The 26,651-nt window shown below is 44.7% G+C and overlaps 1 protein-coding gene across 1 annotated transcript in view; it reads left to right on the top strand.

The window, feature by feature from the left end:
- The window catches only part of ZC3H13 (zinc finger CCCH-type containing 13), a 362,285-nt gene that overhangs the window by 296,187 nt on the left and 39,447 nt on the right, over nt 1–26,651 (top strand). The window contains 1 exon segment of the mRNA XM_085621836.1: nt 7,430–7,593. Within this exon segment, the coding sequence (XP_085477962.1) occupies nt 7,430–7,593 (164 nt within the window).

Below are 26,651 nucleotides of genomic sequence, written 5' to 3'. Positions count from 1 at the left end.
AGTTTTGTAGGAACACACAAATTACTTTTGCAGTCGAGAAAATGGGTTGTAAGCTCTTTAGAACACTTACAAGTAGATTGCTTTTTAGTTACTTCTGTACTTTTGCACAAAACTAACTAATCACACAGTCTAAGCATCACAGGACTCCAGTAAGCAGATTAATTCATGTGAAGGCACTAAGTTACTTTTGTTGCAGTACAAGACAAGTTCAACAATTGAGTTATTTCAGAGAAATCCCACCATACAGTCCAATGGAGAAAAACTAGATGTTAGTTTTGCAGGTAAGTTAACGGTTTTTAGGAATGGGGTTTTGGAGGGGTAGAATCAAGGGTTCCCAAGGTTCAGGTTGTCACTCCACGGTGCACCACCAGCTGCACCAGGGTGGCCTGGTGCAGGGTGCCAGTGTTAACCAATGGGGCTAGGGGGCAATTCGGTTGGGGGCTGCTCACGAGTAGGCCACTCGGTCTTGGGAGGCAAGCTCCTGGGGTTAAGGAAAGGTCAAATGGGGTCCCGGGTTAGCACCAAGTCCACAGCACCAGCGGCGCAGTGTGCTTAGGTGGTGTCGGAAGCCCAATGCTTTCCTATGGAGGATACCGGTGGAGCAAAAGAACTGCAGGCTGGAGCCAGACGACTGGACGAAGGGAACCAACGATTGGAGGATGAAGTTGAAGAGTTGCTGGATACCAGAACACAGTCGGTCGAGCACCTCATGACTCGGGGGCTGCGGGTGTAGGGGCGTCTATTCGTGTCGGGTTCTTCTCACCTGTTCCGGTCACGGTCAGGGGAGCCCTTTAGGATGAGGCTGCATTCATTGAGGGGACGATCTGAGGAGGTTAACCAACGCTGGATCACAGGTCAGGATCGCCGGGGGACCTTGATGGGGTGTTGGGCCACTAGGACTCAGGCCGTTGGTGTCGGGTGCATAGTGGTGAGGACTCACAGATCTGACTGGATCTGGAGTCCTGGCTTGGGTTGCTGTTGGACAAATCCGGTGTCCACAGGAGATCAGAGTCCTTTGGGAAAGCAGGGTAGGCCCCGGGTTCTTGGAGGCTGCAGGACACGCCGGTTTCACCTTGCAGGGGTTCTAAAGCAGGAGACAGTCTGGTCGGGCTGGGGCCAAAGTCCTCTACTTCAGCAGCACAGCTCTTCAGTACTTCTTCTTGTCGAATCTGTTTTCTGGGGTCAGTTGCCCCTAAATACTGTATTTATGGGTCCAATGGGCTACTGTCCTTAAGGTGACTACACCCTTGGAGTGATCACCCCACCTGGGGGGATAGGGCACCATCCCTAGCCCTGATTGGTGGGTGCCTGCCATCTGCAAGATGGTGGGCATTGAAGAGTTGGCTTCTCCTCGCTTCCCCCACCTGAGTGATGGGGTTGGCAGAGGTGGGCACACCTTCTGGGCTGGTCTTTTCCTCACCTGTCTTCCCGCCGAAAGGGGGTGAGACAGGAAGGGGGCCTGCTCCTGATAGCAATAGAGGATGGGGGGGTCACTGTGCAAATGTGGCAAGGCCTTTGGAGCTCCCATGCCACAGATGGCTCTTCCTGACCTGGGTAAGATGTGAACACCTCTGGGCCCAGGGAGCGACAGCTCCCCTTGTCTTGTGATGGCAGGCAGGTGTTCACCAGTCAGAAAACCACCAGAGGCTGGGTTGGTTCAGGGGTCCCCTCGAGAGAATCCGAGTGCAGGGAATAATAAATCTGACACTTGGATCAGTGCAGGTTTATTATTCTGAGATGTTTGATTCCAAAGATCCCAGGATTCAGTAAAGCCATTATGGTGCTAGAAAACTTGTAATGACCAGTTTCGAGACAATATACTCAGGATGGCTTTACTGAACACTTATAATATCTAAGAATAACCTTAGATATTATTGGGGCCTGGCTGCTCATGCAAATAGGTACGAAAAAGAGTGTCTCTACCTGTAAATTTCAGAATGTACAATGTATCGTCTTATTAGTATATCAACACTTGGACTAAGACAACAAAAGGAAAATACAGACAATTAGATTCAAAACATAGTCAAGAACAAATTTATAAGAGTTTTATTTGTAAATTAGATCAATTTTGAAAGGATAAATTCAGTGCATTGGCTAATTTGCTATTGATACAGAGAAAAATTTCAAATAACAATAAAAATGCTTAACGGGGTCCCAGACGTACTCACACACACTGACTTACACACTCATACCGGAATCATTCCACACCATAAACACTAAATTCACACATTCACATATAAAAGGTATAAATAACCCAAGGAATATTCAATGTATAAACAAAATTCGATATGTACTCAAAATCATATGAATATTCAATATTGTGTTAAGTAACACATGTTCAAAATTGAGGAATTAGGGCTTGGGTGGGCAAGTAAGCGCCGACGCGCGTTTCGGTGAATGCACCGAAATGTTGGTGCCACCTTCCTCAGGGCGAACGGAGACCAAGAGTCATAGTATGGGTTTAGGCTGGGACCTATCAAAAATAATAACAATATATTGAAATAACTGATCAGCATAAGGTCTTGATGACATCGTTTATCTAAATCAGAAACATATCGTACAAAGGTCATTAGTCACAAGTGTCAGCTGAGCAACAAAACATGGTAGGAAATATATTTCTACATAGCAAATAAGTTAAAATGCGGATACACTAGAGATTCCAGAAGGTCACCGTGGTTCAAAAGGAGAAAAAATATATGAAAGAATTAAAAAAGGAGATCTAATTAGGAAATATGTACATAATAAGAGGGAATTCTTTTTTTCTTCCACACAAAGGGAACACATGATCAAAAAGAATTATTCTTATCCCAGGGACGGAAAGGGAAGGGGGAGGGGAGAAAAAGGGATCGTTTGCGCTCACCTGTGAGATCACAGAGGACATGAGCAGGATAGCTCAGGTTAAGGACAATCAATCAATGCGTAGCTAGAAATAATTCTGCCGGGAAAAACAAGCATACAAAAAGTGAACTAATCAAGAAGAAAAACGCCCTGAATGGGCCCACAGACCCTAAAGTATTCAAGCTACCACAATAGATCATTTAGACGAGGATTCAAAATATCGACAAGCTTTTAGGTCGATGCTGGGCCTCTAGAATGATAAATAGGTGAACAATGCGGTTTTAAATCGTATTAGAAATGACAACCCATGCTAACTAGCTTCCTAATGAAATAAGTAGATAACGCAGAGAAACACGATACAGAGTACAGAATACAGAGGATCGTTTGAAGCATGCATCCAAAAAACGGACATACATCAGAGTGAGTGCCAAAACTGAGGGGTACAAGGGCACAGATAAGCATAAGGCTTGAGTAGCGCTTAGCACAATATATATATATATATATATATATATATTTATATATATATATTTATATATATATATATATATATATATATATATATATATACGCATTCAAAGAGGAGATGGTAAGGAAAATTCACCTGAAAGGAGAATAAACGCTCTCGGAATCAGAAACAACTCCCTTAATGATAGAATTCCGGGTGCGAGATAATTTAGCTGCCGATCCTACAAAGATAAATTAAAAAATAGTGATAAAGTAACACAGGTACATTCAGCCAGACAAAGTGAAAGGGTAAGAGAAAACAAACTCTACCTGAATGAACAGGGCTTTAGAGGGCCATGGAGAGATGATGTAGATGCATCTTCGTGGAGGCCACGGAAATGCTCGTCGTGGTAAGATTTAAACAAGGCTATAAGAATAGATAAAAAGAAATGAGTTGATATAGAAGAAAATATGAATATCAAAGCGTGCCAGGCGCTATGATAAGGAGAAAGAACGATCGCGTCTGATTAGAGTACCTGATAAAGCGCGAGTTTTAACGGTGTACTGCCGGTCCAGAGGGCTCCGAGCAAAAAGAAAAGCCTCAGGTGAAAAGGATCGGTCCGGAGAGCACACGCGGTGTTCAAGCGCCGTTTAAATGGGCCAATGGACTAGCGCGTCACTGATGGGACGCGAGGGGAAACAGATACATCTTCAGAAAAGGGGGGGGGGGCGTGTCTTTCATAATGGAAACGTTGGGCAGAAAACTAACCAGGGACTCATGGACCGTATATGGGTAAAGTAGTATCAATTAAAAAACTGCAGAAACAGAAAAATGTTGCATTATGATGGCAGTGCTATGAGGAAAAATGCTGCGAGCAGGCTGTAAGCAAGTATCAAGGGTGTGCATCTACGGGGATAGATTAGATTATACAAATGAATAAAAAGATCTTTAAAGGCGGCTGCAACTGAAAAGAAAAATATTAAAGCAGCAGACTACATGTTCCAATAAGGGGCATATAACATGAGTCTAATAGGGTAAGCCAAATTATACAAGTGGTAGCTATTGCAACACTGTAAAAAATAAGGCTACATTTCGCGTAGCGTCTATGTATGGATTCCTACATTAAGGCCATGATGCATAAACATTAATGCAGTCTAAAAAAGGCTTAACAAATGGCATTTTCCCAAGGGAGGGATTCGTTCAGACCCTTGTCCTTCGATTTAAGGACAAATATCCCAAAAACTTCTCATTTCCTACGTACATTGTTGCTGTCGGTTCCTCTTTGTACGCGGATCTTTTCCAAAATCGTCCAGCGAAGGTCAGCTTCAGAGTGGCCCTTTTGAACCCAATGATCTACTAAGGGTGCTCCATGTTTGGATCGTCTGATGTTAGATTTGTGCTCACCTATTCGTATCCTTATTTCTCTAGCAGTTTCGCATACATAGGTGAGAGAGCAAGGGCATTGGATGACATAGATGCAGTTGGGAGTCCTGCAGTTGGTCATGTCTTTCATGTTGACCTTGTAGTCATTTATGCAGATATTGTCGCCAACTATGGCATGGGCACATGCATGGCAAGTACCACATCTATGATTGCCTTTGATGGGGGCCGATCCCTCAATAGACTTTTGCGTCCAGCCCTTAGGTTCAGGTTGTTTTGCGTTGACTATCCAGTTTCGCAAGTTTTTATTTCTGCGAAATGCAAAAAGGGGTTTGGGGATGTGGGTGGTTTCCGAGTCTAGGTTTAGCAAATGCCATTGCGAGTTTACAATTTGCCTGATTTTGTTATTCATCACAGAGTGTTTAGTGACACAGACTAACTTATCTGGCTGATTTTGCGATTTGGGTTGAAACATAGAGTCACGATTGTAGTAGCGGGCTCTCTTGAGGGCGTTCTTTACCATTCTGCGGGGGTATCCTCTTTGGATGAATTTCTCTTTCATAATTTCAGCATAAACTAGGTAGTCATTGATAGTAGTACAATTTCTACGCAAGCGTAGGAACTGACTGAAAGGTATTCCATCTTTCTGGCTTCTCGGGTGGAAACTATCGAAATGGAGGAGTGTGTTCCTGGCAGTAGGTTTCGTGTATAGAGAAAAGCAAAGTTTGGATTCCCGATGTTCAACCCAGACGTCAGACGAATTTGGTAGTGCTCGTGTGTGCAGTAAATCTAAGATTGACGTCTGCTGCATTAATCCATTCGATGTACTCATCGAGGGACATTTGGTCACCGGTCCAAATGAAGAAAATATCGTCAATGTACCGGGACCAAAGACGCACGTTCTCGAAAAAGGGGGCAATTTCATTGTAGATGTTACATTGCTCGAAATGCCCCATGTACAGGCAGGCAACACTCGGGGCACAGGCCGCCCCCATGCTGACTCCCTGGACCTGTTGGTAATAGTTTCCATCGTACTCAAAGAAATTTAATTCCAGGACTATGTCCAAACACCGAGCTAGGAATCTGCCATTATGTAAGGTTAGATCTTTTTGAATAATGTTAGTCACAACTCTGCAGGCCTCCGTCTGGGGGATGTTCGAATACAGAGATTCAACATCTAGTGTGACCAAAATTTCCTGTTGAGGGTTGTACTGCAGGCCTTCTAACTTTGAGATGAAATGTCCTGTGTCCTTTACATACGAGTGCAAGGATTCCACCATAGGTTGTAAGAATTTGTCGATGTATTTTGATAGTGGTTCGGTGGCAGAGCCAATGGTGGAAACTATAGGTCTCAGAGGGGGATTGGTCTGATCTTTGTGTGTCTTGGGGATTCCATAGATAATAGGGATACGAGTATGTGTTGGAGTGAGAAATTGTGCTTCTTGGGTGCAAATTTCTCCTCTCTCAACCGCTTGTTCGACTTCATGCAGGATCCTGCGTTTCACCCTAGGTTCTGGGTTGGACATGATCTTAAGATAGTGTCTCGGGGATCCAAGGATGTCCAACATTTTCTCCTTGTAGTTTTTACTGTCAAAAATCACAATACCCCCTCCCTTGTCGCAGGGTTTGACATTAAGGTCCTTGTTGGTTCTGAGGGATTTAAAGGCAGTGTTTTCTTCTTTGGTGATATTGTATGTAGGAGGTCGCCTTCTGTACCTTATTCAGGACAGCTTTTTCGAAAAGACTGACCTCCAAGCTGACCATGTCGAGTCCTGGCGTAAAGGAGGAAGGTGGTTAAAAGCCTGAATAATTATCAATATCTGTGGTCAGATTCCTATTTGCAAAGTATTTTTTCAATCTAACTTTGCGAAAGAAAGTATGTAGATCTCTAAGGAGTTCAAATTTATTGATGCCGACAGATGGTACAAAAGATAAGCCCTTAGAGAGCAGAGACACGGTGGAACAATCCATGGATAAAGATGAGAGATTGAAAACAGGGATTCTATTTATGTCCTCCAATATTGTCGTTGACGAGTCTGGATGTATCTTTGGGGAGGAGCTTGCTCCTGGTATTGGTTCCTGTATTGTGGATTCAAAGCTGAATCCTGGTATTGTCCTCTGAATGGAGAATTCAGAGGTTGGTTTTGGAAGCGATTCTGGAATCTGGGGCGGAAATTGCCCCGGCGATTGCCTAAAAAACGATTTTCTGAAACGGGTCTTTCCTAGAAGACGAGCAAAATCTTCGTCCGAGAAGCCGAAGGACTTAATACTGTCCATGGAATAAAATCGATGGAAAGAAGGAAAAATCCTAAAGAAAGGAAGGTGAAAAAAGCCGAAGAAAGGTTCTTCAGAAAAAGTCCCGGAATTTATTTTCAAAGGTATTCAAATGGTCCACTGTGCTCCCTAGCTGGATGAAGGTAGTGAAGAAGATAAGGCACATAAGAAGGCAAGCTAAGGCAGGATACTAGGAAAAACTCAGTCAAATTGCATCAAGTATCTGGCAAAAAAAAACGTTTGGGGCAACCATGCAAAAAGGGCACTTTCCTACAGTACTGTATATAGCTTGCTACACTAACGCAATGTTCTTTTCCATCCTGATGTTCAGAGTACTTGGTGTCCAAGCATAAATCAGGCCCTACGTGTTGCCCATGAAATACGTAACTATTCTCAAAATGTACCGTGAAGCACAGTGCTGGATGTTTGGATAATTTATAATTTGTGTGTGATTTTTATTTTCAACCTTCTAAATATTTGTATATTCATTAGATGCAGAGAGCTTATTTGAACATGAGTTGGGGGCCCTGAACATGGCTGCACTACAGCGGAAAGAACAAAGAGCTGGCCTCCTCAGCAATCTAGGACCATGTTGTAAAGCACTATGCTCAAGAAGGGACTTTGCAATTCGTAAACAGTTAGTAAAAAATGAGAAGGTAAGTGCCTATATTTTTAAAACAGTATAAGCATAGTGGAAGAGTTGCACTTACATAAACATTTTTTTTTTGTTGCTTTTCTGCTTGTTTACTAGGAAAAATAAGATGGATTCAGAACTACCTACCAGTAAATATGCAGTACATTACATAATTTTTTTACAACTCATTTAAATTTATTAAGTAGATCTTTCCCACATTTCACTTTCAAATGACACAACAGGATTGTCTGACAGACAACAGGACCTATTTCTTTGTTCGGTACAACCAGCCGCGCTATTCTACAGAGAAAATAATTTAATTCATAGCATTATGCGTATGTCGTGTTTAAAAGTTTCGTACCTCCATGATCAGAGTGATCATTATGTGAAATATGTTGAGGTAATGATTGTGTTGGGTTGTGATCAAATTGTATGCTAATTATGGTACTTTGCGTGAAAGATGATTTCCCAAGGAACACTTAAACCACTGATTCCTCACACAAAAGTCTCCAGGAGTCAGATTAAATCTGCGGCATTTTATTCAGCAATGCTCCCATGTACCAATAGGTAGGTCTCTGTAACCACAGAAATGGCCGAGCTGTATAGAAGTGCCACCCCTGCGTCCTGCCATCAGTTCTTCTTTCCACCCCTTTTGATGTGAATCCGTAGCTCTGCTCCCAAAAATTTCAGTTTTTCAACGTCTTCCTAATTATTTCAGACAGTGTGCCAGGGATAATGTTGCACCTAAAAACGTGATGCAATACCGTACTGGGTATGCAGGGCCCAGATGATTGTCATGGATCTGTACAATGTGCATCTTTGTGCATATCATCACAGGACTCACTTGTGCGATGATATGCTGTTTTCTGCATCCGAAGGTTATTCGGGCGTGGGAGACAAAATTCTTTATCGCAGAACATACGATTTCGCTCCCACTCCAGTCACTTGCGATTCACTGTCCCAGTGAAGGAATCGGTCCAATGAGAAATCCTATTCCTTCTTGAAGTCTTCTGGGAAGTCAAATTCTAAATCGAGCGAGGAGGCACTAGGATGCCCACCCATGGGCCACTTGCCTCAAGTGTCTTCGGACTCCAATCGGGTCCTGTAGTGGGTCCGGGCATGCCCCGACTTCCCCAGGTCGTTGTTGGCATTCAAGGAGACATCACTGCGACCTTTTCAGGCATTTTTGGCTCTTTCTGACACACATTCAAACCCCACAGAACAGTGCAGTTTTCTTGTTGGACTCCTGCTGGAGGGCCCTCCCTCTACACCAGTTGATCCCCTGGCACCATTTCCTGGGTTTGTACAAACGCCGGCTTATGCTTTCACTCTGCCTCAGACCCATACCATTCCCTTCTGTGTCAACTGTTAGTAGCAGAGAGCGACCCAATTCCGATGCCGGTAACTGATCCCAACCCAATATCTGCCCACTCCAGGCCTGTATAAGATTACAGACGTGCAACCAGTCAGGTTGCAACCCGATATTCATCTGTGATCTTTGTCTCAAACCACTACCAGTGAGACACTAGAGACTTTTTTGAACTTGATGCGTTTTTAGAATATGCAAAATGTCCCCCTGACACCGATGATAAAGAGGAGGTAGACAACCTAATTCCTCCCTACTATACTGAACATGTACTTTACCCGGTTATATAAAATGCAACCTGGAAAAGTCTCCATTAAATAAGCTAGACTTTGCTCCTAGAACACCAATGGAAGAAAGTGCCCTTATTGCCATAGTAGGGAGAAGGGCAAAGGAGGTGCTAGACTTAGTCGCATACTGTTGAAACGAAGACAAATTTACTGAGATTCATCACTTGGGTGCATCTTCTATCGAGCCTATTGCCTTTACCGAATTAGATTTTTATTAGACATGGCATCCGATTCCTGAAAGTGTGGTGGTACAGTCACTCCTAATGCCTTTCCAACCAACTCTCTGGATGGAGAGTTGAAACTTATAGATGCCTTTGGAAAGAGAATGTTCTCTACCACTAGTTTAGCCATACAATTCTTGAACACTATGCCTTCTGGGCAGGTTCACGCATGCCTTATGGTGCATGGTCAGCAGGCTTTTCGGAGCAGGTTGATTTCTCCTCTGCCTCTTAATACCCTGCTGCACTGCCTGCCAAGCTGCTTTAACTTGCTTTTACAGTCGCTCACTCGGCTGGTATTCGGCACCATATGGCATTTCCTCCCTGGCTGAAGATCCATCACGTTAGGCAGACGAGATTTACGAATCATTCCAAGGGGTTACGTTCTACCATTTCTTCCCTGCCCCATTATTCTCCCACATCAGAGCAACTCTTATTGTATCCTTCCGCAATCCTACTGCAAGAAGTCAACCCTTTTCTGCCAAGGTGCTGTTGTGAGAGCCTGCTTCGGAGAGTGTACACAGAGTGCCAATCGCCGTACTTCCTCATTTGAAGAAGGATTAGGGATACAGGCCTATACTGGACTTTCGTCCACTGAATGACTTTCTACAGAAGGACATATTCAAGATGATCACCCTTTCCCAGATTTTTTCTGTTCTAGAGACTGGATGGTGTCTGTAGGAAGCAGACTATATATAGTGGACCAAAACGAGGTACAGTGTGTGAAGAGTCCAGGCAACCCTCACTGGTTTGCAGAGGCAAAAATGATAACACTAAATGCTCTCTTTTGTGGTAGTGTGGGTGAGCAGTTTAGGCTTATCAGAGGGTAGAGCTGAAGATTTGTTGTACTCAGAGAGGCAATAAATTAGAGACACACAAGAATAAATCCAAGACCAGTTTGAAAAAATAATGTTATATAAATTCTGACACCAAGAACTTTATCAAGTAAGCACTTTTTAAAATATTGATTTTCACAGGTAAGTAAAATGTTCACTTAAATGCGTCTTCACGCAGCAATGCTTTCCTATGAGGAAAAAGGCATATGTTGCATACAGTTATTTACAGTCTGTTTCTGGGGTTCTCCAACATCACCACCACCAGCAGTTACTCGTTACCTGCCTTGGGGTGTCCTGGTGCAGAGGTGCTAGTCGGTAGCTATGCGCACTATGCTACGTTGATGGATAGAAGGGGGGCCACCTAGAAACGGGCTGCAGATGGGAGCTTGAGGACAAGTCAAGGAGCTCCCAACGGGGGGCTTGGGTCAATAGGGTCCTGGGAGCAAGGGGCACAGCTGGTTCGTCAGTACCCGGGCTGGGGCCTCAGGTGCAGAGTAGATAAATCAGCTGGGCTCTGTGTGTCCTAGGTCCTCGCGGTTGAGTGTGCAGAAATCAGGACAGCTGGGCAACTCTAGAAGTGGGTCTCTGTAGCGCTGATGTCCCTCAATGGCTGCTCGGTCTCAGTGCTGTTAGAGTCCCAAATAGTCTACCAATAGAATCCACAAGGATCCCAGTAAAAACCTACCTTGGATTAGGTACTCTAAAAATGGTAATGTCCTGGACTAAAGATTCCTAGAAAAACATTCGTTTTTCTAGAGTCCCCTCACTCACCTAGGGTTGCCCCAGGGTGACATGCTTCATCATAGGGGTCCTCCCAGGCATCTACTGTCTGGGGCGTGCTGCAACTTGCGTATTACGTAGGAGCACTTTTTTATTTGTACTATGTGTAGTGCTGTGCATGTGGAGTGAATAAAGTGAAAAATGAATAAAAATTACCTAGATAGTGAGCCCTAACTTTATTCTGCTCCTATCTGGTAAATGTTAATAAAATGGGGCTAGTAACAGAGAACAGTAACAATTATGTGAAGCTGCCCCTATTTACTTTGTCGACATGTTTCGTGGTTACCCCAACCACTTCCTCAGGACCACACAAGGACCAGCCCTGTGTGTACCACTCCGTGCATTAAATAAAAAATATTTTTATACAGCAAACGTACTAGGTCTGCTTATTTGGTTCCATACATACGTTTCCCTTGTGGAAAGATATTCGTAGTCACCTTAGGATGATGTATCTGTTTGAGAGATATAATGACACACATAAATTAGACAAAAACCTCTGTCCACAGGATATCGTGGACGGGGAAACAAAAGCGATGTACAATATATTTTGGTGCTAAGAATCTCTTGTGAATAAAATTGCTAAAATGCGTTTACTAAAAAAGTGCTCAAGTGAACTGTGGGGACACAGACAATACACACATATAAACATAAAAACATAATGAATTCCGCTGTTATCACCTACGTTTTAGAAAGTAATATTATACTTCATGGGGTTGCTGGGGCGGAGGGTCTCTAGATACCTAAATTGGAGAGTTTTAGAGAGTCAAGGTGATGAGTAAAAACTCCTTGTTGGCGGGCTAAGAACTTTAGGAAAGAAAGGATTACCGGCAAGACCTGACAGAACTCTGCCGCAATAGATTAGCTATAGAATCTTACTTGTCTAAGTAGCACCTCCAGCCGTAAAGCCTACTGTCTCCCAGGAACACTGCATACTAACGAGTCGTTACCGGAGCTCAGGTTAAATGTACCTAGGAGGCGGGAAAAAAGCCTGTGGAGTGTACGCTAGTGCGCTAACTCACGTAATAGCGGGCGTAATCTTGAAATAGTATGTTGCTTTAACATGCGTCCCGATAATTCTATTTAACATTCTCAGCGTGAAAATTGACTTCTTCACAATGCATTCAGATTATAGTTTCGAAATACCGAATTGAGGTTATAAGAATAAAGGTTTATAAGCTACTGAAGGTTACAAAGAAAAATGGAAAGGGAAAAAAGACTTGCGCCCCGTTATTTCTGAAGACTACACACATGGAAAAGGAAGGAGGACTAACGCCCTGTTACTTCTGAAGACAAATCTAATAGTGGGTGCATCAACGTAAATTGTTTATTCATACCTTAAGATTTCTTGGTATTGGATTTGCCAAGTTACTATATGAATATTCGTAGATAACCATGAGTGGGACGGTTAAAAGGAATGTATTCCAAGTGTTTATTATTTTCATCATAATATAGAAGGTATTTGAGCCTTCATAATCCTCCTTTTTTCATACCTTCTTATTCTCTCAAAATATAATAATATATAAAGAGGGGGCTGAATCATGCGAAGGTTATTCAACATAAACATACGCTGCACCCCTTGGATAGTACATCTTAAATGCCAGGCTGTATATCTAGTATTGATCGTTTTCGCCATCACCTATACATAGGGGTTTTATCAGTGATGATAGTGACTATTGATTTAGGATGTTACAATTTTTTGCATAAGAATAATACTGGATACTTTTTTTTGATTATTGATTACGCCCTAGTTCACCGGAACATATTCTGGTTGTTTATACACACAGAGTTCTTAGTCCGCGACTTAGCATATTCCACGGGATGTTATCGTTGAGGCCCTTCATGTCGGTACGTAGTTTGTATACCCATATTTGTTCTTTTTCATGTAATCGATGTTCCAGGTTGTCACCAGCTCTGACTTTCTCAATAATAATCAAGCGCATGTCATTGGGGGAGTGCTTTTTCTCCAGGAAATGATTGGTCATTTTGGTACTTGTCCTCAGACATCGGATGGTACTACGAAGTTCACTAATTCTTGTTGAGGTCTTTCTTGTGGTCATTCCCACATAATGAAGATTACATGGACACGTGATCAAATATACAGTGCCAGTGGATTGGCAATTTGTGAATGTTCGAAGATCCCAGGCTAAACCTGTATTGAAAGTGAATTTGGTGGTTTTTGTAGTTAGATGGCAGACGCTGCAGTTACCACACGGATGGTGGCCTTTAGGGAGATTGCTTATTTGTTGATTAACCCATTAGGTTTGTGGGCATGTGTGTACCAATATATCCCTCGGGTTTTGACTCCTCTTGTGTGAAAACATTGGTGTTGGTATGTTAAGGCTGCTGCTGTTAAGGGTGGTCCAATGTTTTTTGACCACTTTTGCCACTTGATCAGACATTGTGTTTTATGTGGTTATGCAAATAGGGCGTTTGGTCTGCTCTGATATTTCTTTCTCATATGTTTCAAGGAGGGCTTCCCTGTTATTGTTGCCTGCTCTTTTGTGTGCCTTTCTTATTACAATTTTTGGATACTTTCTTTGTTTTAGTTTCACTGCGAGATCGTTCGCTTGTTCCACATAGTCATATTTTTCTGAACAGTTCCTTCTTAACCTCAATAATTGTCCATAGGGTAAGTTTGCTTTGAGATGTCGGAGATGAAAGCTATCATATCTCAGTAGGCAATTTTTTGCAGTTGGTTTAAAATGGGTGGTTGTTCGTAGTCCTTCACTAGAAGCATGTATAATGAGATCAAGGAATATTAATTCGGATCTGCTCATGGTGTGGGTGAATTTTAAAAACCTGTCTTGTTCATTGAGCCAATTGAGAAAGTCAACTGCTTCTTTTTCATTGCCTTTCCAGATCATGAAGTCGATGTATCTCCACCATCCTTTTATCTTACCTAGATAAGGGTTAATGTCATTGAGGATTTTGTTGGTTTCTAGGTGGTAAACGTAGAGGCCTGCCACACTTGGAGCGAAGGTGCTTCCCATACTAATACCGTGTTGTTGATTGAACAGGAGATGTTCAAATATATATATATACCACCTAAGGACAGGGAATTCCTACTATATATATATATCAAGACCTCTTATAATACAAGTGGCGGCCTCGCGATCCCAGACGGACCCAGGACTTCCTACCCAGACGGCAGCCTTAGCCTCGCGGTCCCAGACGGACCCAGGGCTTCCTACCCAGACGGCAGCCTTAGCCTCGCGGTCCCAAACGGACCCAGGACTTCCTGCCCAGACGGCAGCCTTAGCCTCGCGGTCCCAAACGGACCCAGGACTTCCTACCCAGACGGCAGCCTTAGCCTCGCGGTCCCAAACGGACCCAGGACTTCCTACCCAGACGGCAGCCTTAGCCTCGCGGTCCCAAACGGACCCAGGACTTCCTGCCCAGACGGCAGCCTTAGCCTCGCGGTCCCAAACGGACCCAGGACTTCCTACCCAGACGGCAGCCTTAGCCTCGCGGTCCCAAACGGACCCAGGACTTCCTACCCAGACGGCAGCCTTAGCCTCGCGGTCCCAAACGGACCCAGGACTTCCTACCCAGACGGCAGCCTTAGCACGAGTTCATCCTATGATCACCCTAACATACAACAAGGGAATCAGTGTTACTATTTATCAGATCACACAAGAACCGCCAGTTTGAGCACAACCTGTTCTCTGGTTCGAGGGGCTCCTCTCTCCCTTATTCAGTTACCACTTACCTGATCAGGGTTAACATCTGTTCATGTCAAGTCACAGCTGACTAGAAGAATAGGCTACCCTCTTATACAAGAACACGCAGCACATGTTGATTCACTACAAACTGACTTTATTATATATCATATACGCAAGCACATAACATTACTGTGTAATACATAACCTGTAAAGAAAAGTGAAAGATTAGGTTGTACACTCTAATAAGAAAGGGGTCGACATCACCTTAGTTGTGTGTAGCCTGCACTCAATGGTCATCTAGGTTCCCTTCTCGTCTGTGCCTCGGCTCGCCTGGAGATCACACCTCCGTAGCTCCCTTCTCCGAGTCACTGGGACCTCTTCCTCATCGGCTACTCTCTCCTCTCTGGCAATTCTGCTAGAAGAGTATCTGTCTCTTGGTCTTTCTCCGCCCTCAAGTTTGTCATCTGTCTTCCCTGGAATAAGTAGTAGCTTTTCTGCTAACGGCTAGGTGCCGCCTATGGATTGAAAGAATAAGTGCCAGTATCTGCCTCAGACTTTCACTAATATAGAGGTGCATTTTCTCATGGAAAATTCCAGCCCGTAACCTGCCGCCCACCAAATTCTTGTACCTCCCCGTGCCAAGGACACTTTCCCAGCCGGCCGGCCTGATGTAGCGTCTTCGGCATGAAGAAAAATACAATCCTTCGATAAGGGCCGGTCTGAACCGGTTCTCTCCAAGCGAATAACACCTCATAACTAAAACATCCCCTTTAACCTAGAAGCATCTCAAGCTGCTGGAGCAGAAAGAAAGATGGAGTCTCCCCCGTTTGAGGCCTACCAGGCCTGAATTCAGCACGGCTCCATGAAATACCCTCACTACAGGGCAGGCTATCCCTAAGGCTAACGAATCTATCCCCTAGGATATGTGTGCAAGCCCTGATCTATGGGGAAGAACACAGGATCATGTCGAAGTGCCTAGAAAATAGACTTCATTCACTACTCTAACCCTGAGGCTTGAATGGTAGAGAGACTGAAGTCACCCTAATCACCCATCAACACAATAGGGCCGGGAAAATCGAGCAGTACATTTCACCCTTGACTTCAGTCTATTATACATTCATTAAACAGAACTAACATCTGTGGGGGAATAATATGAAACAAAGCTAACTGATCTATGTCTAGTACCAAATGTGCAAAATTGAAGTAATGAAGGAATACACTGAATAAAGCAACAAATAGAAATCAAAACAGCGATGGTAATTAGAATACCTCCCAATATTCGACGTAACAGATACAGGTCAGGTAACCAATTAAAGAGCCAGTCAAACCAGCCCTGGTCAATGTGTTTTCTAACTACCTCCGTCAAATCATGTAACTTGTCAATGTGGGCGCGAATAGATTGTGTATGATCAGACAAGTTAAAACAACAAAGACCCTCAAAATCAGAGCAGTCATGTCCATGTTTAAGCAAAAGATAATCAATGGCTGCTCTATTTTGCAAGATGGCTCTACGTTCACCCTGGGCGTCTAACAGCATGTCAGATAGGACTGTAGAAGTATGATTAATGGATTTCACCATCCAGCAGGCCATTTTCCCAATAGATTTGGCATTATAAACTGCCAAAGCAGGAACACCAATAATTGAAATAGCTAGGCTAAGGTATTCAGACTTGGAATATAAATGTAAAGATGAGTCACAATCCTCCTGTAACATCACAGTATCTCGAATCACACGAGAGTTGGCATTCGGATGTGACGAGAACATCAGTAAACTTAATCTCGTAATGGCACAAGGGCCTCCGGAAATGTTTGCAGGGACATATGGCCAGGAAGTATTACCACATGAGAAAAGCCATCCGGCAGGTAGTAACATCGTGCGATAATGACTGGGGGTAACTACCAAACTATTGCAAGTCATATTGTTCTGAACTGAAACACATGTGGTCGGTGTCCTTTGAAAGCACAAAGTCCGTTCATGAGCTGTAAATGAAGTGGCACCTTTCAATTTTAGGCGTAGACATTCAGAGATCGCACTAGGATTACACGTAAGGAAGAAACATAAGTCACCTTGTGTGATATTATAAGTAACTATTTGGGACTGGATGGGGGGTTGCTCGTCTGGCATTTCAGTACATAAGGGGCAATACACATGGGTAGCGAAATCACCCAGGAGAACATTGGGGCGAGCCTTTGAAACATTGAAAATGTGAATTAGAGTTTCCAGTGAGGCAGGGACAGCAACCAGGCAGGTCGCCAAGATGTCATGTACAGATCTCATCGGTGTCAAACAGAAGTGAGGGGCATCAGTCACCCTCTTAGCTAGTGATGTCCAAAAGTTCGATGATGAATCCCACGCAGCGAAGGAACGTAACACTCGGGTTCTCAGTTCATCCCGGGTTGACGGGATCCCTTCTCTCTCGTCGAACCATCCCAAAAGGAGTCCAGCGCCGACACATCCTGCAGCAACAGTCCAAAGAATGATCTGAAAGAGAGTCAAATACAGGCATTAATCATTCTCGTAAATAACATTTGTCAGCCGGGACCGCTTCCCAGCTATCTTTCCCTGGTCTCATAACCAAAATGGTATTGTCCTGACCGGTGGCAATGACCTCTGCTTGTTCAGGGGGATTCTTAGGCGACTGCACCCAAACCCTAGCCCCAGGGTTATCCGTAGAGCCAAAACCTTTCTGGCCTCGTACAGTTAGCAAAGTTGGGGCAGCGCCTTTCATTAATGAACCACTGAAAACAGGCATAATGAGTAATTGAGCCACTCGGTCAGTGCGGTGTATCAGTAAGTCAACCTCACTGCTATTCAGCAGGAGCACCTTAATCTCTCCCTGATAATCACTGTCAATGATTCCTCCAAGCACCTGAATGCCTTTTACTGCCAGCCCCGATCTAGGGGCGATCAATCCGAAATTCCCAGGTGGTATATGAACACCAACACCGGTAGCAATGATGACCCGATCCTTACTTTTTATAACGGTGTCATCCATGGCATGCAAGTCTAAACCTGCCGACCCTGGGGTCGCTCTACATGGAGCCAAAGCTCCGGGAGTAACTTCCCAGTACATCAGTCTCTCTGATTTCATTAGGCTGAGCCTTAACATTCGGGGGAAACAAACGCATAAGTGGAGATTCAGCATTTAGAAAAGGACGATTATTCAAAATCAATATTGCTTGGGGCAAAAAGTCTCGCCAATTTTTATACTTGTCATCTGTTAATTTACGCAGCTGATCCTTTAGCAGGCCATTCAACCTTTCCACAAGACCCGAGGCCTGTGGATAATAGGGTATATGGAATATCCATTCAATATTGTTTTCCACACAGAATTCCTGTACCAATCTTCCACGAAAATGGGATGCATTATCAGATTGAATTTGGAATGGCACACCATAATACATGATAATCAATTCCAATGTTTTAATGGTATTCAATTGGGTAGCTTGCTTACAGGGAAGGGCAACCAACAAGCCACTGTATGTATCAACAATAGTGCAAACATATTGACAATTCCTGCTCATGGGAAGTGGACCAATGTAATCAATTTGCCAAATTTGAGCGGGCAGTTTCCTGCGATGTAAATGACCTTTAACAATTTGGGGCACTTTGCGCTGTCTGATATGCTGACAAATGGGACAATGTAAAATAACATTCTTGATCAAATCTAAGGGAATATAAATTCCTCGATCAGCAGCCCACCTGCTAGTGGCTTTCTCTCCAAAATGTCCTGCCTTCTGGTGGGCCCATTTCGCCAATCCCGCCATATCAGAATCTTGCCTGTCCACCACTGCCTCAGCAATTTTAGATTTCTCATCTGCAATGTTATGAAAAAATTTGTCAAGAGAATTTATAGGGGTGTGAGCATCCACATGGAAGATTGTAACAGTACTCTGTGGGAGCATCTCCCAAATCTCTTGCCATAACTCTTTTCCCCACAACTGTTTTGAATGCAATTCCCAATTATGGGAATGCCAAGTCGGTAACCAAACTGCCAGTCCATTGGCAGTAGACCAAGAGTCGGTGAAAATATGACATGTGCCGGGTAATTCTTGTTTCAGGACTTGATAAACAGCATACAATTCAGCAAATTGGCTGCTCTTACCTTCACCAGTTGTGCTCAGCAGTTTCTGTGTGATCGGATTATAGGACACCGCTTTCCAGTGCCGTTTCGGCCCTATGAACCTTGCTGAACCATCCGTAAACCAGACATGGTTCCTGTCCTCCGCGGACAAATCATCAAAGGGTCTACCCCACTTGACAGGAGACTCCTGTACTAAAGGTACGGAACATACACTCTCAGTCTCAGTCGATGGCGCTCGCGCCACCTGCTCATGTAAAGATGCAACTCCTTTCTGTCCCACACGTGCCCTGTCTTGTATATACCATTTCCATTTAATCACACTCGCCTCTTGAGCGTGTCCAATGCGGTGAGTTTTTGGCGAACTCATAACCCACTGCATAATAGGAATCTCAGGTCGCAAAACTATATCATGTCCCAAAGTCAATTGCTCGGTATCCACCAGAGCCCAATAACATGCAAGTAACTGTTTCTCAAAGGGTGTATAACGCTCACTAGCATCAGGTAACTTTTTGGTCCAGAAACCCAACGGCACTCTACTCCTGCCTTGCTTCTGCCACAAACTCCAATTCGCATAAAGGCCCTGTACAGACACATTTAAATCTACCTCCCCATCACGTACGGGCCATAAATCCAAAGCATGTTGAATTGCCTCTTTTGCTAGGTCGAACGCATCTTGCTGTGGTGTATCCCAATCAAACGCATTCTTTTTACGGGTGACACGGTACAAGGGGGCCAATATTTGACTCAAATGAGGAATATGCTGACGCCAAAAACCAAATAAACCAATGAAGCTTTGGGCTTCTTTCCTATTCCTTGGAACTGCAAAATCAAGAATTTTCTGTTTAACCTGAGGGATCACTTCACGGTGCCCTTCATACCAATTAATACCCAAAAATTTCACAGCCTGGGACGGGCCTTGTAGTTTATCCGGATTGATTTCCCAACCTTTCTCACGCAGGCACCCAATGACTCTGTCCAATTGGGTCTGAACTTCCTCTTGTGTTTCGCCTTGGATCAAAACATCATCAATATAATGACACATCTGAACCTGTGGATGAACCGGTACCTCAGCCAAATGCTCTGCCACCAGCCGGTGACATATAGTAGGGCTATGCACATAGCCCTGAGGAAGACTCCTAAACGTCATTTGACGCCCATTCCACGTAAAACTGAACTGTTCCTGACACTCAGGGGCAATCGGAATCGAAAAGAAAGCATTAGCAATATCAATTGACGCATACCATGTACCCGGATGTTTTTGGATTCTTTCAATTAGGGTAATAACATCCGGTACTGCAACGGTCAAAGAGGGTGTGTGTTTGTTCAATTCTCGATAATCAACAGTCATACGCCAAGAATTATCACTTTTACGTACAGGCCAAACAGGATTATTCCAAGCAGAAGTAACTGGGGCTATAACACCTGCATCCACCAACTCCTGAATAGTGGTACTAATCTCCTCATGACCACCCGGAATACGATACTGCTTCTGACAAACCACTTTTGTCGCCTGAGGAACTGTTATGGGGGGCATTCGTAAACGACCAACCCGTATAGGCCTGGACGATATATAATGCGTAGTTCCAAATTGGTAACATCCATCATCTAAATGCAAAGTCATTCCTTTCAAAATATCTATTCCAATTATGAATTCCAAGAGAGGCACCACTAGTACAGAGTATTCTTTTCTAGGAATTCTACCTATTCTCATTTCAAGTAATGTTTGAATTGCGGGAGTTTCCTTTCCACCTAATCCGGTAATTGTAAAAGGCTGACCTTTAAACTTCTTTGATTTACCATGAATAAGAGTGGCCTCCGCTCCTGTATCTACCAATGCTCGGGCCCTTTGGATATTACGATGTCTCCAATAAATTTCAATATCTACATAGGGTCTATTATCTCTGTGAGCCCATCTGTGTACTGGAGCTTGACCTATTTCCTAGTCATGTTTACTGCATTCTGTGTACCAGGATAAATCAGGATAAAGACTCTCACGCTTCTTAGGTATCGGTACCTCCTGTTCAAATCCATTCCCAGTACGAAATGGATTTGTGTCTTCTGCAGTACAGTGCTGGTTTCGATCGGCCAGATTATGACGATCCTCTCTCCTCCTCAACTCAGGGGATTGATCCCTATCATCTCTACGTCTGCTGTAAATATAATCATTTTTTCCCCTCTCTCTTTCCTCTTCTCTCTCTCTGTCTCTCTCTCGACGGGGGGACATATCACGTACATAACGTCGGTCATCACGACGAACAGAGCGCCCACGGCGGTCGTCATCACCGCTACCGTCAGAACCACCGCGATCACACTCAGACATCCGAACACGCCGGGCACCCTCCTTCCGATCCAAGCCACGTTTGCGAAACAACTCACACAAACGAGCAGTTGTCTCACCGTCAATGTCCTCCCTCCGCACACCATCGGCCAGAAGACCAGAAAAGATATCACGTCTAGTAAGTTTATTGTCACCAGGAGTACGAGTGTCAGGCCGGGACTGACGTTCAGGTTTAAACCACTCGCCTAACTCACCGAGTTGGCGTACCGATTCCAGTACTGTAGATAACACGTTACCAGTTTGATTAATCAATAAAGTCATCATGACCTGCTTATAAGCAACAGGGGAAGAACGAATAATACGATTCCGCACAGAAGATGTCAACGAACCATCAAGCAACCTGTCAGCAGTACCTAGAAAAATCGCCGTTTTCATCACCTCTTCTTTGAGACGTTGTGCAGCGTCGCGCAAAGTATACCACTGTTTGTCATTCACAGGCCAATCAGACTCAGTAGGGTATTTTATATAACAACCCTCAGTCGCCAATTGAAGTAAAGAAATTTGACCACCACCATTATAGTTACGAAAATGATCCTGCACAGTAGAATCCGAGCTCAAGGAACAAAACTTCAAACAATCACCATTATCCAACATAATGCCAGCAGCGCCCAGTTCATAAAGGCGCACCATCCATGTGAGCAATGTCTCACCAGCTCGCTGCCGAAATCGCTGCAAAATATCACTAATTTCCTGTTGAGTAAAGTCCTCTAAAGAGTCTAAAGAATTACCCTGCGGAGCAGCAGGAGACTGCTGCAATTTCCGACGAAAAACTGGATGCACCGAGACCGCGGGGTGAGCATCACAAGGAGCTCGACCAGTACACGTAGAGGAACAACCAGTGGAAGAAGCATCAACCCCACTCGAAGGACGAGCGCAATCACGGGGTGCACCATCAGGGGTGCGAGAAGCAGGCTTACAATCATGGCGGGAGCGGGAGGACTCGCACTTAACAGATTCCTCACCCGAGGAACAAGAATCACTCGAATTCCAGATATTACCATCCCATTCATCAGGATTCCAATCCAGTCCGGCTTTCGCCACGACCAGACGCACCTTTCGCGTCGAAACCCGGCCGCGCCGATTTTTGTATTTATAACGGGCAATTCGCACAGCCGCCCTCTCGGCAATAGTCTGGTAAGTCTCAAGTTTGTCAGCAAGCAACTTATTTTGACACCGCAACAAAGTATGAGAATTCTGAATCTCAACAAAGTGCGCTTCAACATCCTTAAGAGAGATCTGTAGCTTCAACAACCTCTCATGCAGAATCCTGTACGCAGACAGAACAATCCAACCTCTGCGCCCCAAAACGGGAATCTCCTCACCCTTCGATACGGGTGCCTTCTGTAAACAAGTAATCACATTAGCCGGCTCCGCCAGCTCCAAAGAAGAATTCCAATTCTCACTCAAACCAGTAGAATCAGCCCACTCACGGGCTAAGGCTTCATAAGGCGTTGAATCCCATCCGGGAATATCAACGGGCAACTTAAAAGTAGATTTAGATTTTCTAGAAAACATCGTGAAAAAGAAAGAAGAAAAGAAAGAAAAAGAAAAGAAAGAAGAAGAAAAGCTAGACACACAAGTATACCACAAATAATATACAAACAAAACCACGCACACGCCGAAAGCAAACACGAGACAACACGACGCACACAGGTTTCGAAAACGGTTCGTGACGCCAAATGTTCTGCTTGGGTTGTCGGATCAGATAGAACCCGCTCAACAGAGCCTTTCTAACCCAGCCAGAACGTTACCCCCTCCCTAGGGCCTATTCACAATAAGTAACCACATATATATATATATACCACCTAAGGACAGGGAATTCCTACTATATATATATATCAAGTCCTCTTATAATACAAGTGGCGGCCTCGCGATCCCAGACGGACCCAGGACTTCCTACCCAGACGGCAGCCTTAGCCTCGCGGTCCCAGACGGACCCAGGGCTTCCTACCCAGACAGCAGCCTTAGCCTCGCGGTCCCAAACGGACCCAGGACTTCCTGCCCAGACGGCAGCCTTAGCCTCGCGGTCCCAAACGGACCCAGGACTTCCTACCCAGACGGCAGCCTTAGCCTCGCGGTCCCAAACGGACCCAGGACTTCCTACCCAGACGGCAGCCTTAGCCTCGCGGTCCCAAACGGACCCAGGACTTCCTGCCCAGACGGCAGCCTTAGCCTCGCGGTCCCAAACGGACCCAGGACTTCCTACCCAGACGGCAGCCTTAGCCTCGCGGTCCCAAACGGACCCAGGACTTCCTGCCCAGACGGCAGCCTTAGCCTCGCGGTCCCAAACGGACCCAGGACTTCCTACCCAGACGGCAGCCTTAGCCTCGCGGTCCCAAACGGACCCAGGACTTCCTGCCCAGACGGCAGCCTTAGCCTCGCGGTCCCAAACGGACCCAGGACTTCCTACCCAGACGGCAGCCTTAGCCTCGCGGTCCCAAACGGACCCAGGACTTCCTACCCAGACGGCAGCCTTAGCACGAGTTCATCCTATGATCACCCTAACATACAACAAGGGAATCAGTGTTACTATTTATCAGATCACACAAGAACCGCCAGTTTGAGCACAACCTGTTCTCTGGTTCGAGGGGCTCCTCTCTCCCTTATTCAGTTACCACTTACCTGATCAGGGTTAACATCTGTTCATGTCAAGTCACAGCTGACTAGAAGAATAGGCTACCCTCTTATACAAGAACACGCAGCACATGTTGATTCACTACAAACTGACTTTATTATATATCATATACGCAAGCACATAACATTACTGTGTAATACATAACCTGTAAAGAAAAGTGAAAGATTAGGTTGTACACTCTAATAAGAAAGGGGTCGACATCACCTTAGTCGTGTGTAGCCTGCACTCAATGGTCATCTAGGTTCCCTTCTCGTCTGTGCCTCGGCTCGCCTGGAGATCACACCTCCGTAGCTCCCTTCTCCGAGTCACTGGGACCTCTTCCTCATCGGCTACTCTCTCCTCTCTGGCAATTCTGCTAGAAGAGTATCTGTCTCTTGGTCTTTCTCCGCCCTCAAGTTTGTCATCTGTCTTCCCTGGAATAAGTAGTAGCTTTTCTGCTAACGGCTAGGTGCCGCCTATGGATTGAAAGAATAAGTGCCAGTATCTGCCTCAGACTTTCACTAACATAGAGGTGCATTTTCTCATGGAAAATTCCAGCCCGTAACCTGCCGCCCACCAAATTCTTGTACCTCCCCGTGCCAAGGACACTTTCCCAGCTGGCCGGCCTGATGTAGCGTCTTCGGCATGAAGAAAAATACAATCCTTCGATAAGGGCCGGTCTGAACCGGTTCTCTCCAAGCGAATAACACCTCATAACTAAAACATCCCCTTTAACCTAGAAGCATCTCAAGCTGCTGGAGCAGAAAGAAAGATGGAGTCTCCCCCGTTTGAGGCCTACCAGGCCTGAATTCAGCACGGCTCCATGAAATACCCTCACTACAGGGCAGGCTATCCCTAAGACTAACGAATCTATCCCCTAGGATATGTGTGCAAGCCCTGATCTATGGGGAAGAACACAGGATCATGTCGAAGTGCCTAGAAAATAGACTTCATTCACTACTCTAACCCTTAGGCTTGAATGGTAGAGAGACTGAAGTCACCCTAATCACCCATCAACACAATAGGGCCGGGAAAATCGAGCAGTACATTTCACCCTTGACTTCAGTCTATTATACATTCATTAAACAGAACTAACATCTGTGGGGGAATAATATGAAACAAAGCTAACTGATCTATGTCTAGTACCAAATGTGCAAAATTGAAGTAATGAAGGAATACACTGAATAAAGCAACAAATAGAAATCAAAACAGCGATGGTAATTAGAATACCTCCCAATATTCGACGTAACAGATACAGGTCAGGTAACCAATTAAAGAGCCAGTCAAACCAGCCCTGGTCAATGTGTTTTCTAACTACCTCCGTCAAATCATGTAACTTGTCAATGTGGGCGCGAATAGATTGTGTATGATCAGACAAGTTAAAACAACAAAGACCCTCAAAATCAGAGCAGTCATGTCCATGTTTAAGCAAAAGATAATCAATGGCTGCTCTATTTTGCAAGATGGCTCTACGTTCACCCTGGGCGTCTAACAGCATGTCAGATAGGACTGTAGAAGTATGATTAATGGATTTCACCATCCAGCAGGCCATTTTCCCAATAGATTTGGCATTATAAACTGCCAAAGCAGGAACACCAATAATTGAAATAGCTAGGCTAAGGTATTCAGACTTGGAATATAAATGTAAAGATGAGTCACAATCCTCCTGTAACATCACAGTATCTCGAATCACACGAGAGTTGGCATTCGGATGTGACGAGAACATCAGTAAACTTAGTCTCGTAATGGCACAAGGGCCTCCGGAAATGTTTGCAGGGACATATGGCCAGGAAGTATTACCACATGAGAAAAGCCATCCGGCAGGTAGTAACATCGTGCGATAATGACTGGGGGTAACTACCAAACTATTGCAAGTCATATTGTTCTGAACTGAAACACATGTGGTCGGTGTCCTTTGAAAGCACAAAGTCCGTTCATGAGCTGTAAATGAAGTGGCACCTTTCAATTTTAGGCGTAGACATTCAGAGATCGCACTAGGATTACACGTAAGGAAGAAACATAAGTCACCTTGTGTGATATTATAAGTAACTATTTGGGACTGGATGGGGGGTTGCTCGTCTGGCATTTCAGTACATAAGGGGCAATACACATGGGTAGCGAAATCACCCAGGAGAACATTGGGGCGAGCCTTTGAAACATTGAAAATGTGAATTAGAGTTTCCAGTGAGGCAGGGACAGCAACCAGGCAGGTCGCCAAGATGTCATGTACAGATCTCATCGGTGTCAAACAGAAGTGAGGGGCATCAGTCACCCTCTTAGCTAGTGATGTCCAAAAGTTCGATGATGAATCCCACGCAGCGAAGGAACGTAACACTCGGGTTCTCAGTTCATCCCGGGTTGACGGGATCCCTTCTCTCTCGTCGAACCATCCCAAAAGGAGTCCAGCGCCGACACATCCTGCAGCAACAGTCCAAAGAATGATCTGAAAGAGAATCAAATACAGGCATTAATCATTCTCGTAAATAACATTTGTCAGCCGGGACCGCTTCCCAGCTATCTTTCCCTGGTCTCATAACCAAAATGGTATTGTCCTGACCGGTGGCAATGACCTCTGCTTGTTCAGGGGGATTCTTAGGCGACTGATCCCAAACCCTAGCCCCAGGGTTATCCGTAGAGCCAAAACCTTTCTGGCCTCGTACAGTTAGCAAAGTTGGGGCAGCGCCTTTCATTAATGAACCACTGAAAACAGGCATAATGAGTAATTGAGCCACTCGGTCAGTGCGGTGTATCAGTAAGTCAACCTCACTGCTATTCAGCAGGAGCACCTTAATCTCTCCCTGATAATCACTGTCAATGATTCCTCCAAGCACCTGAATGCCTTTTACTGCCAGCCCCGATCTAGGGGCGATCAATCCGAAATTCCCAGGTGGTAT

Source organism: Triturus cristatus, chromosome 8, assembly GCF_964204655.1.
Source record: "Triturus cristatus chromosome 8, aTriCri1.1, whole genome shotgun sequence".
NCBI lineage: Eukaryota > Metazoa > Chordata > Amphibia > Caudata > Salamandridae > Triturus > Triturus cristatus.
Note: the sequence above shows the minus strand (reverse complement) of the source record. Positions and strands in the feature narration are given on the sequence as shown.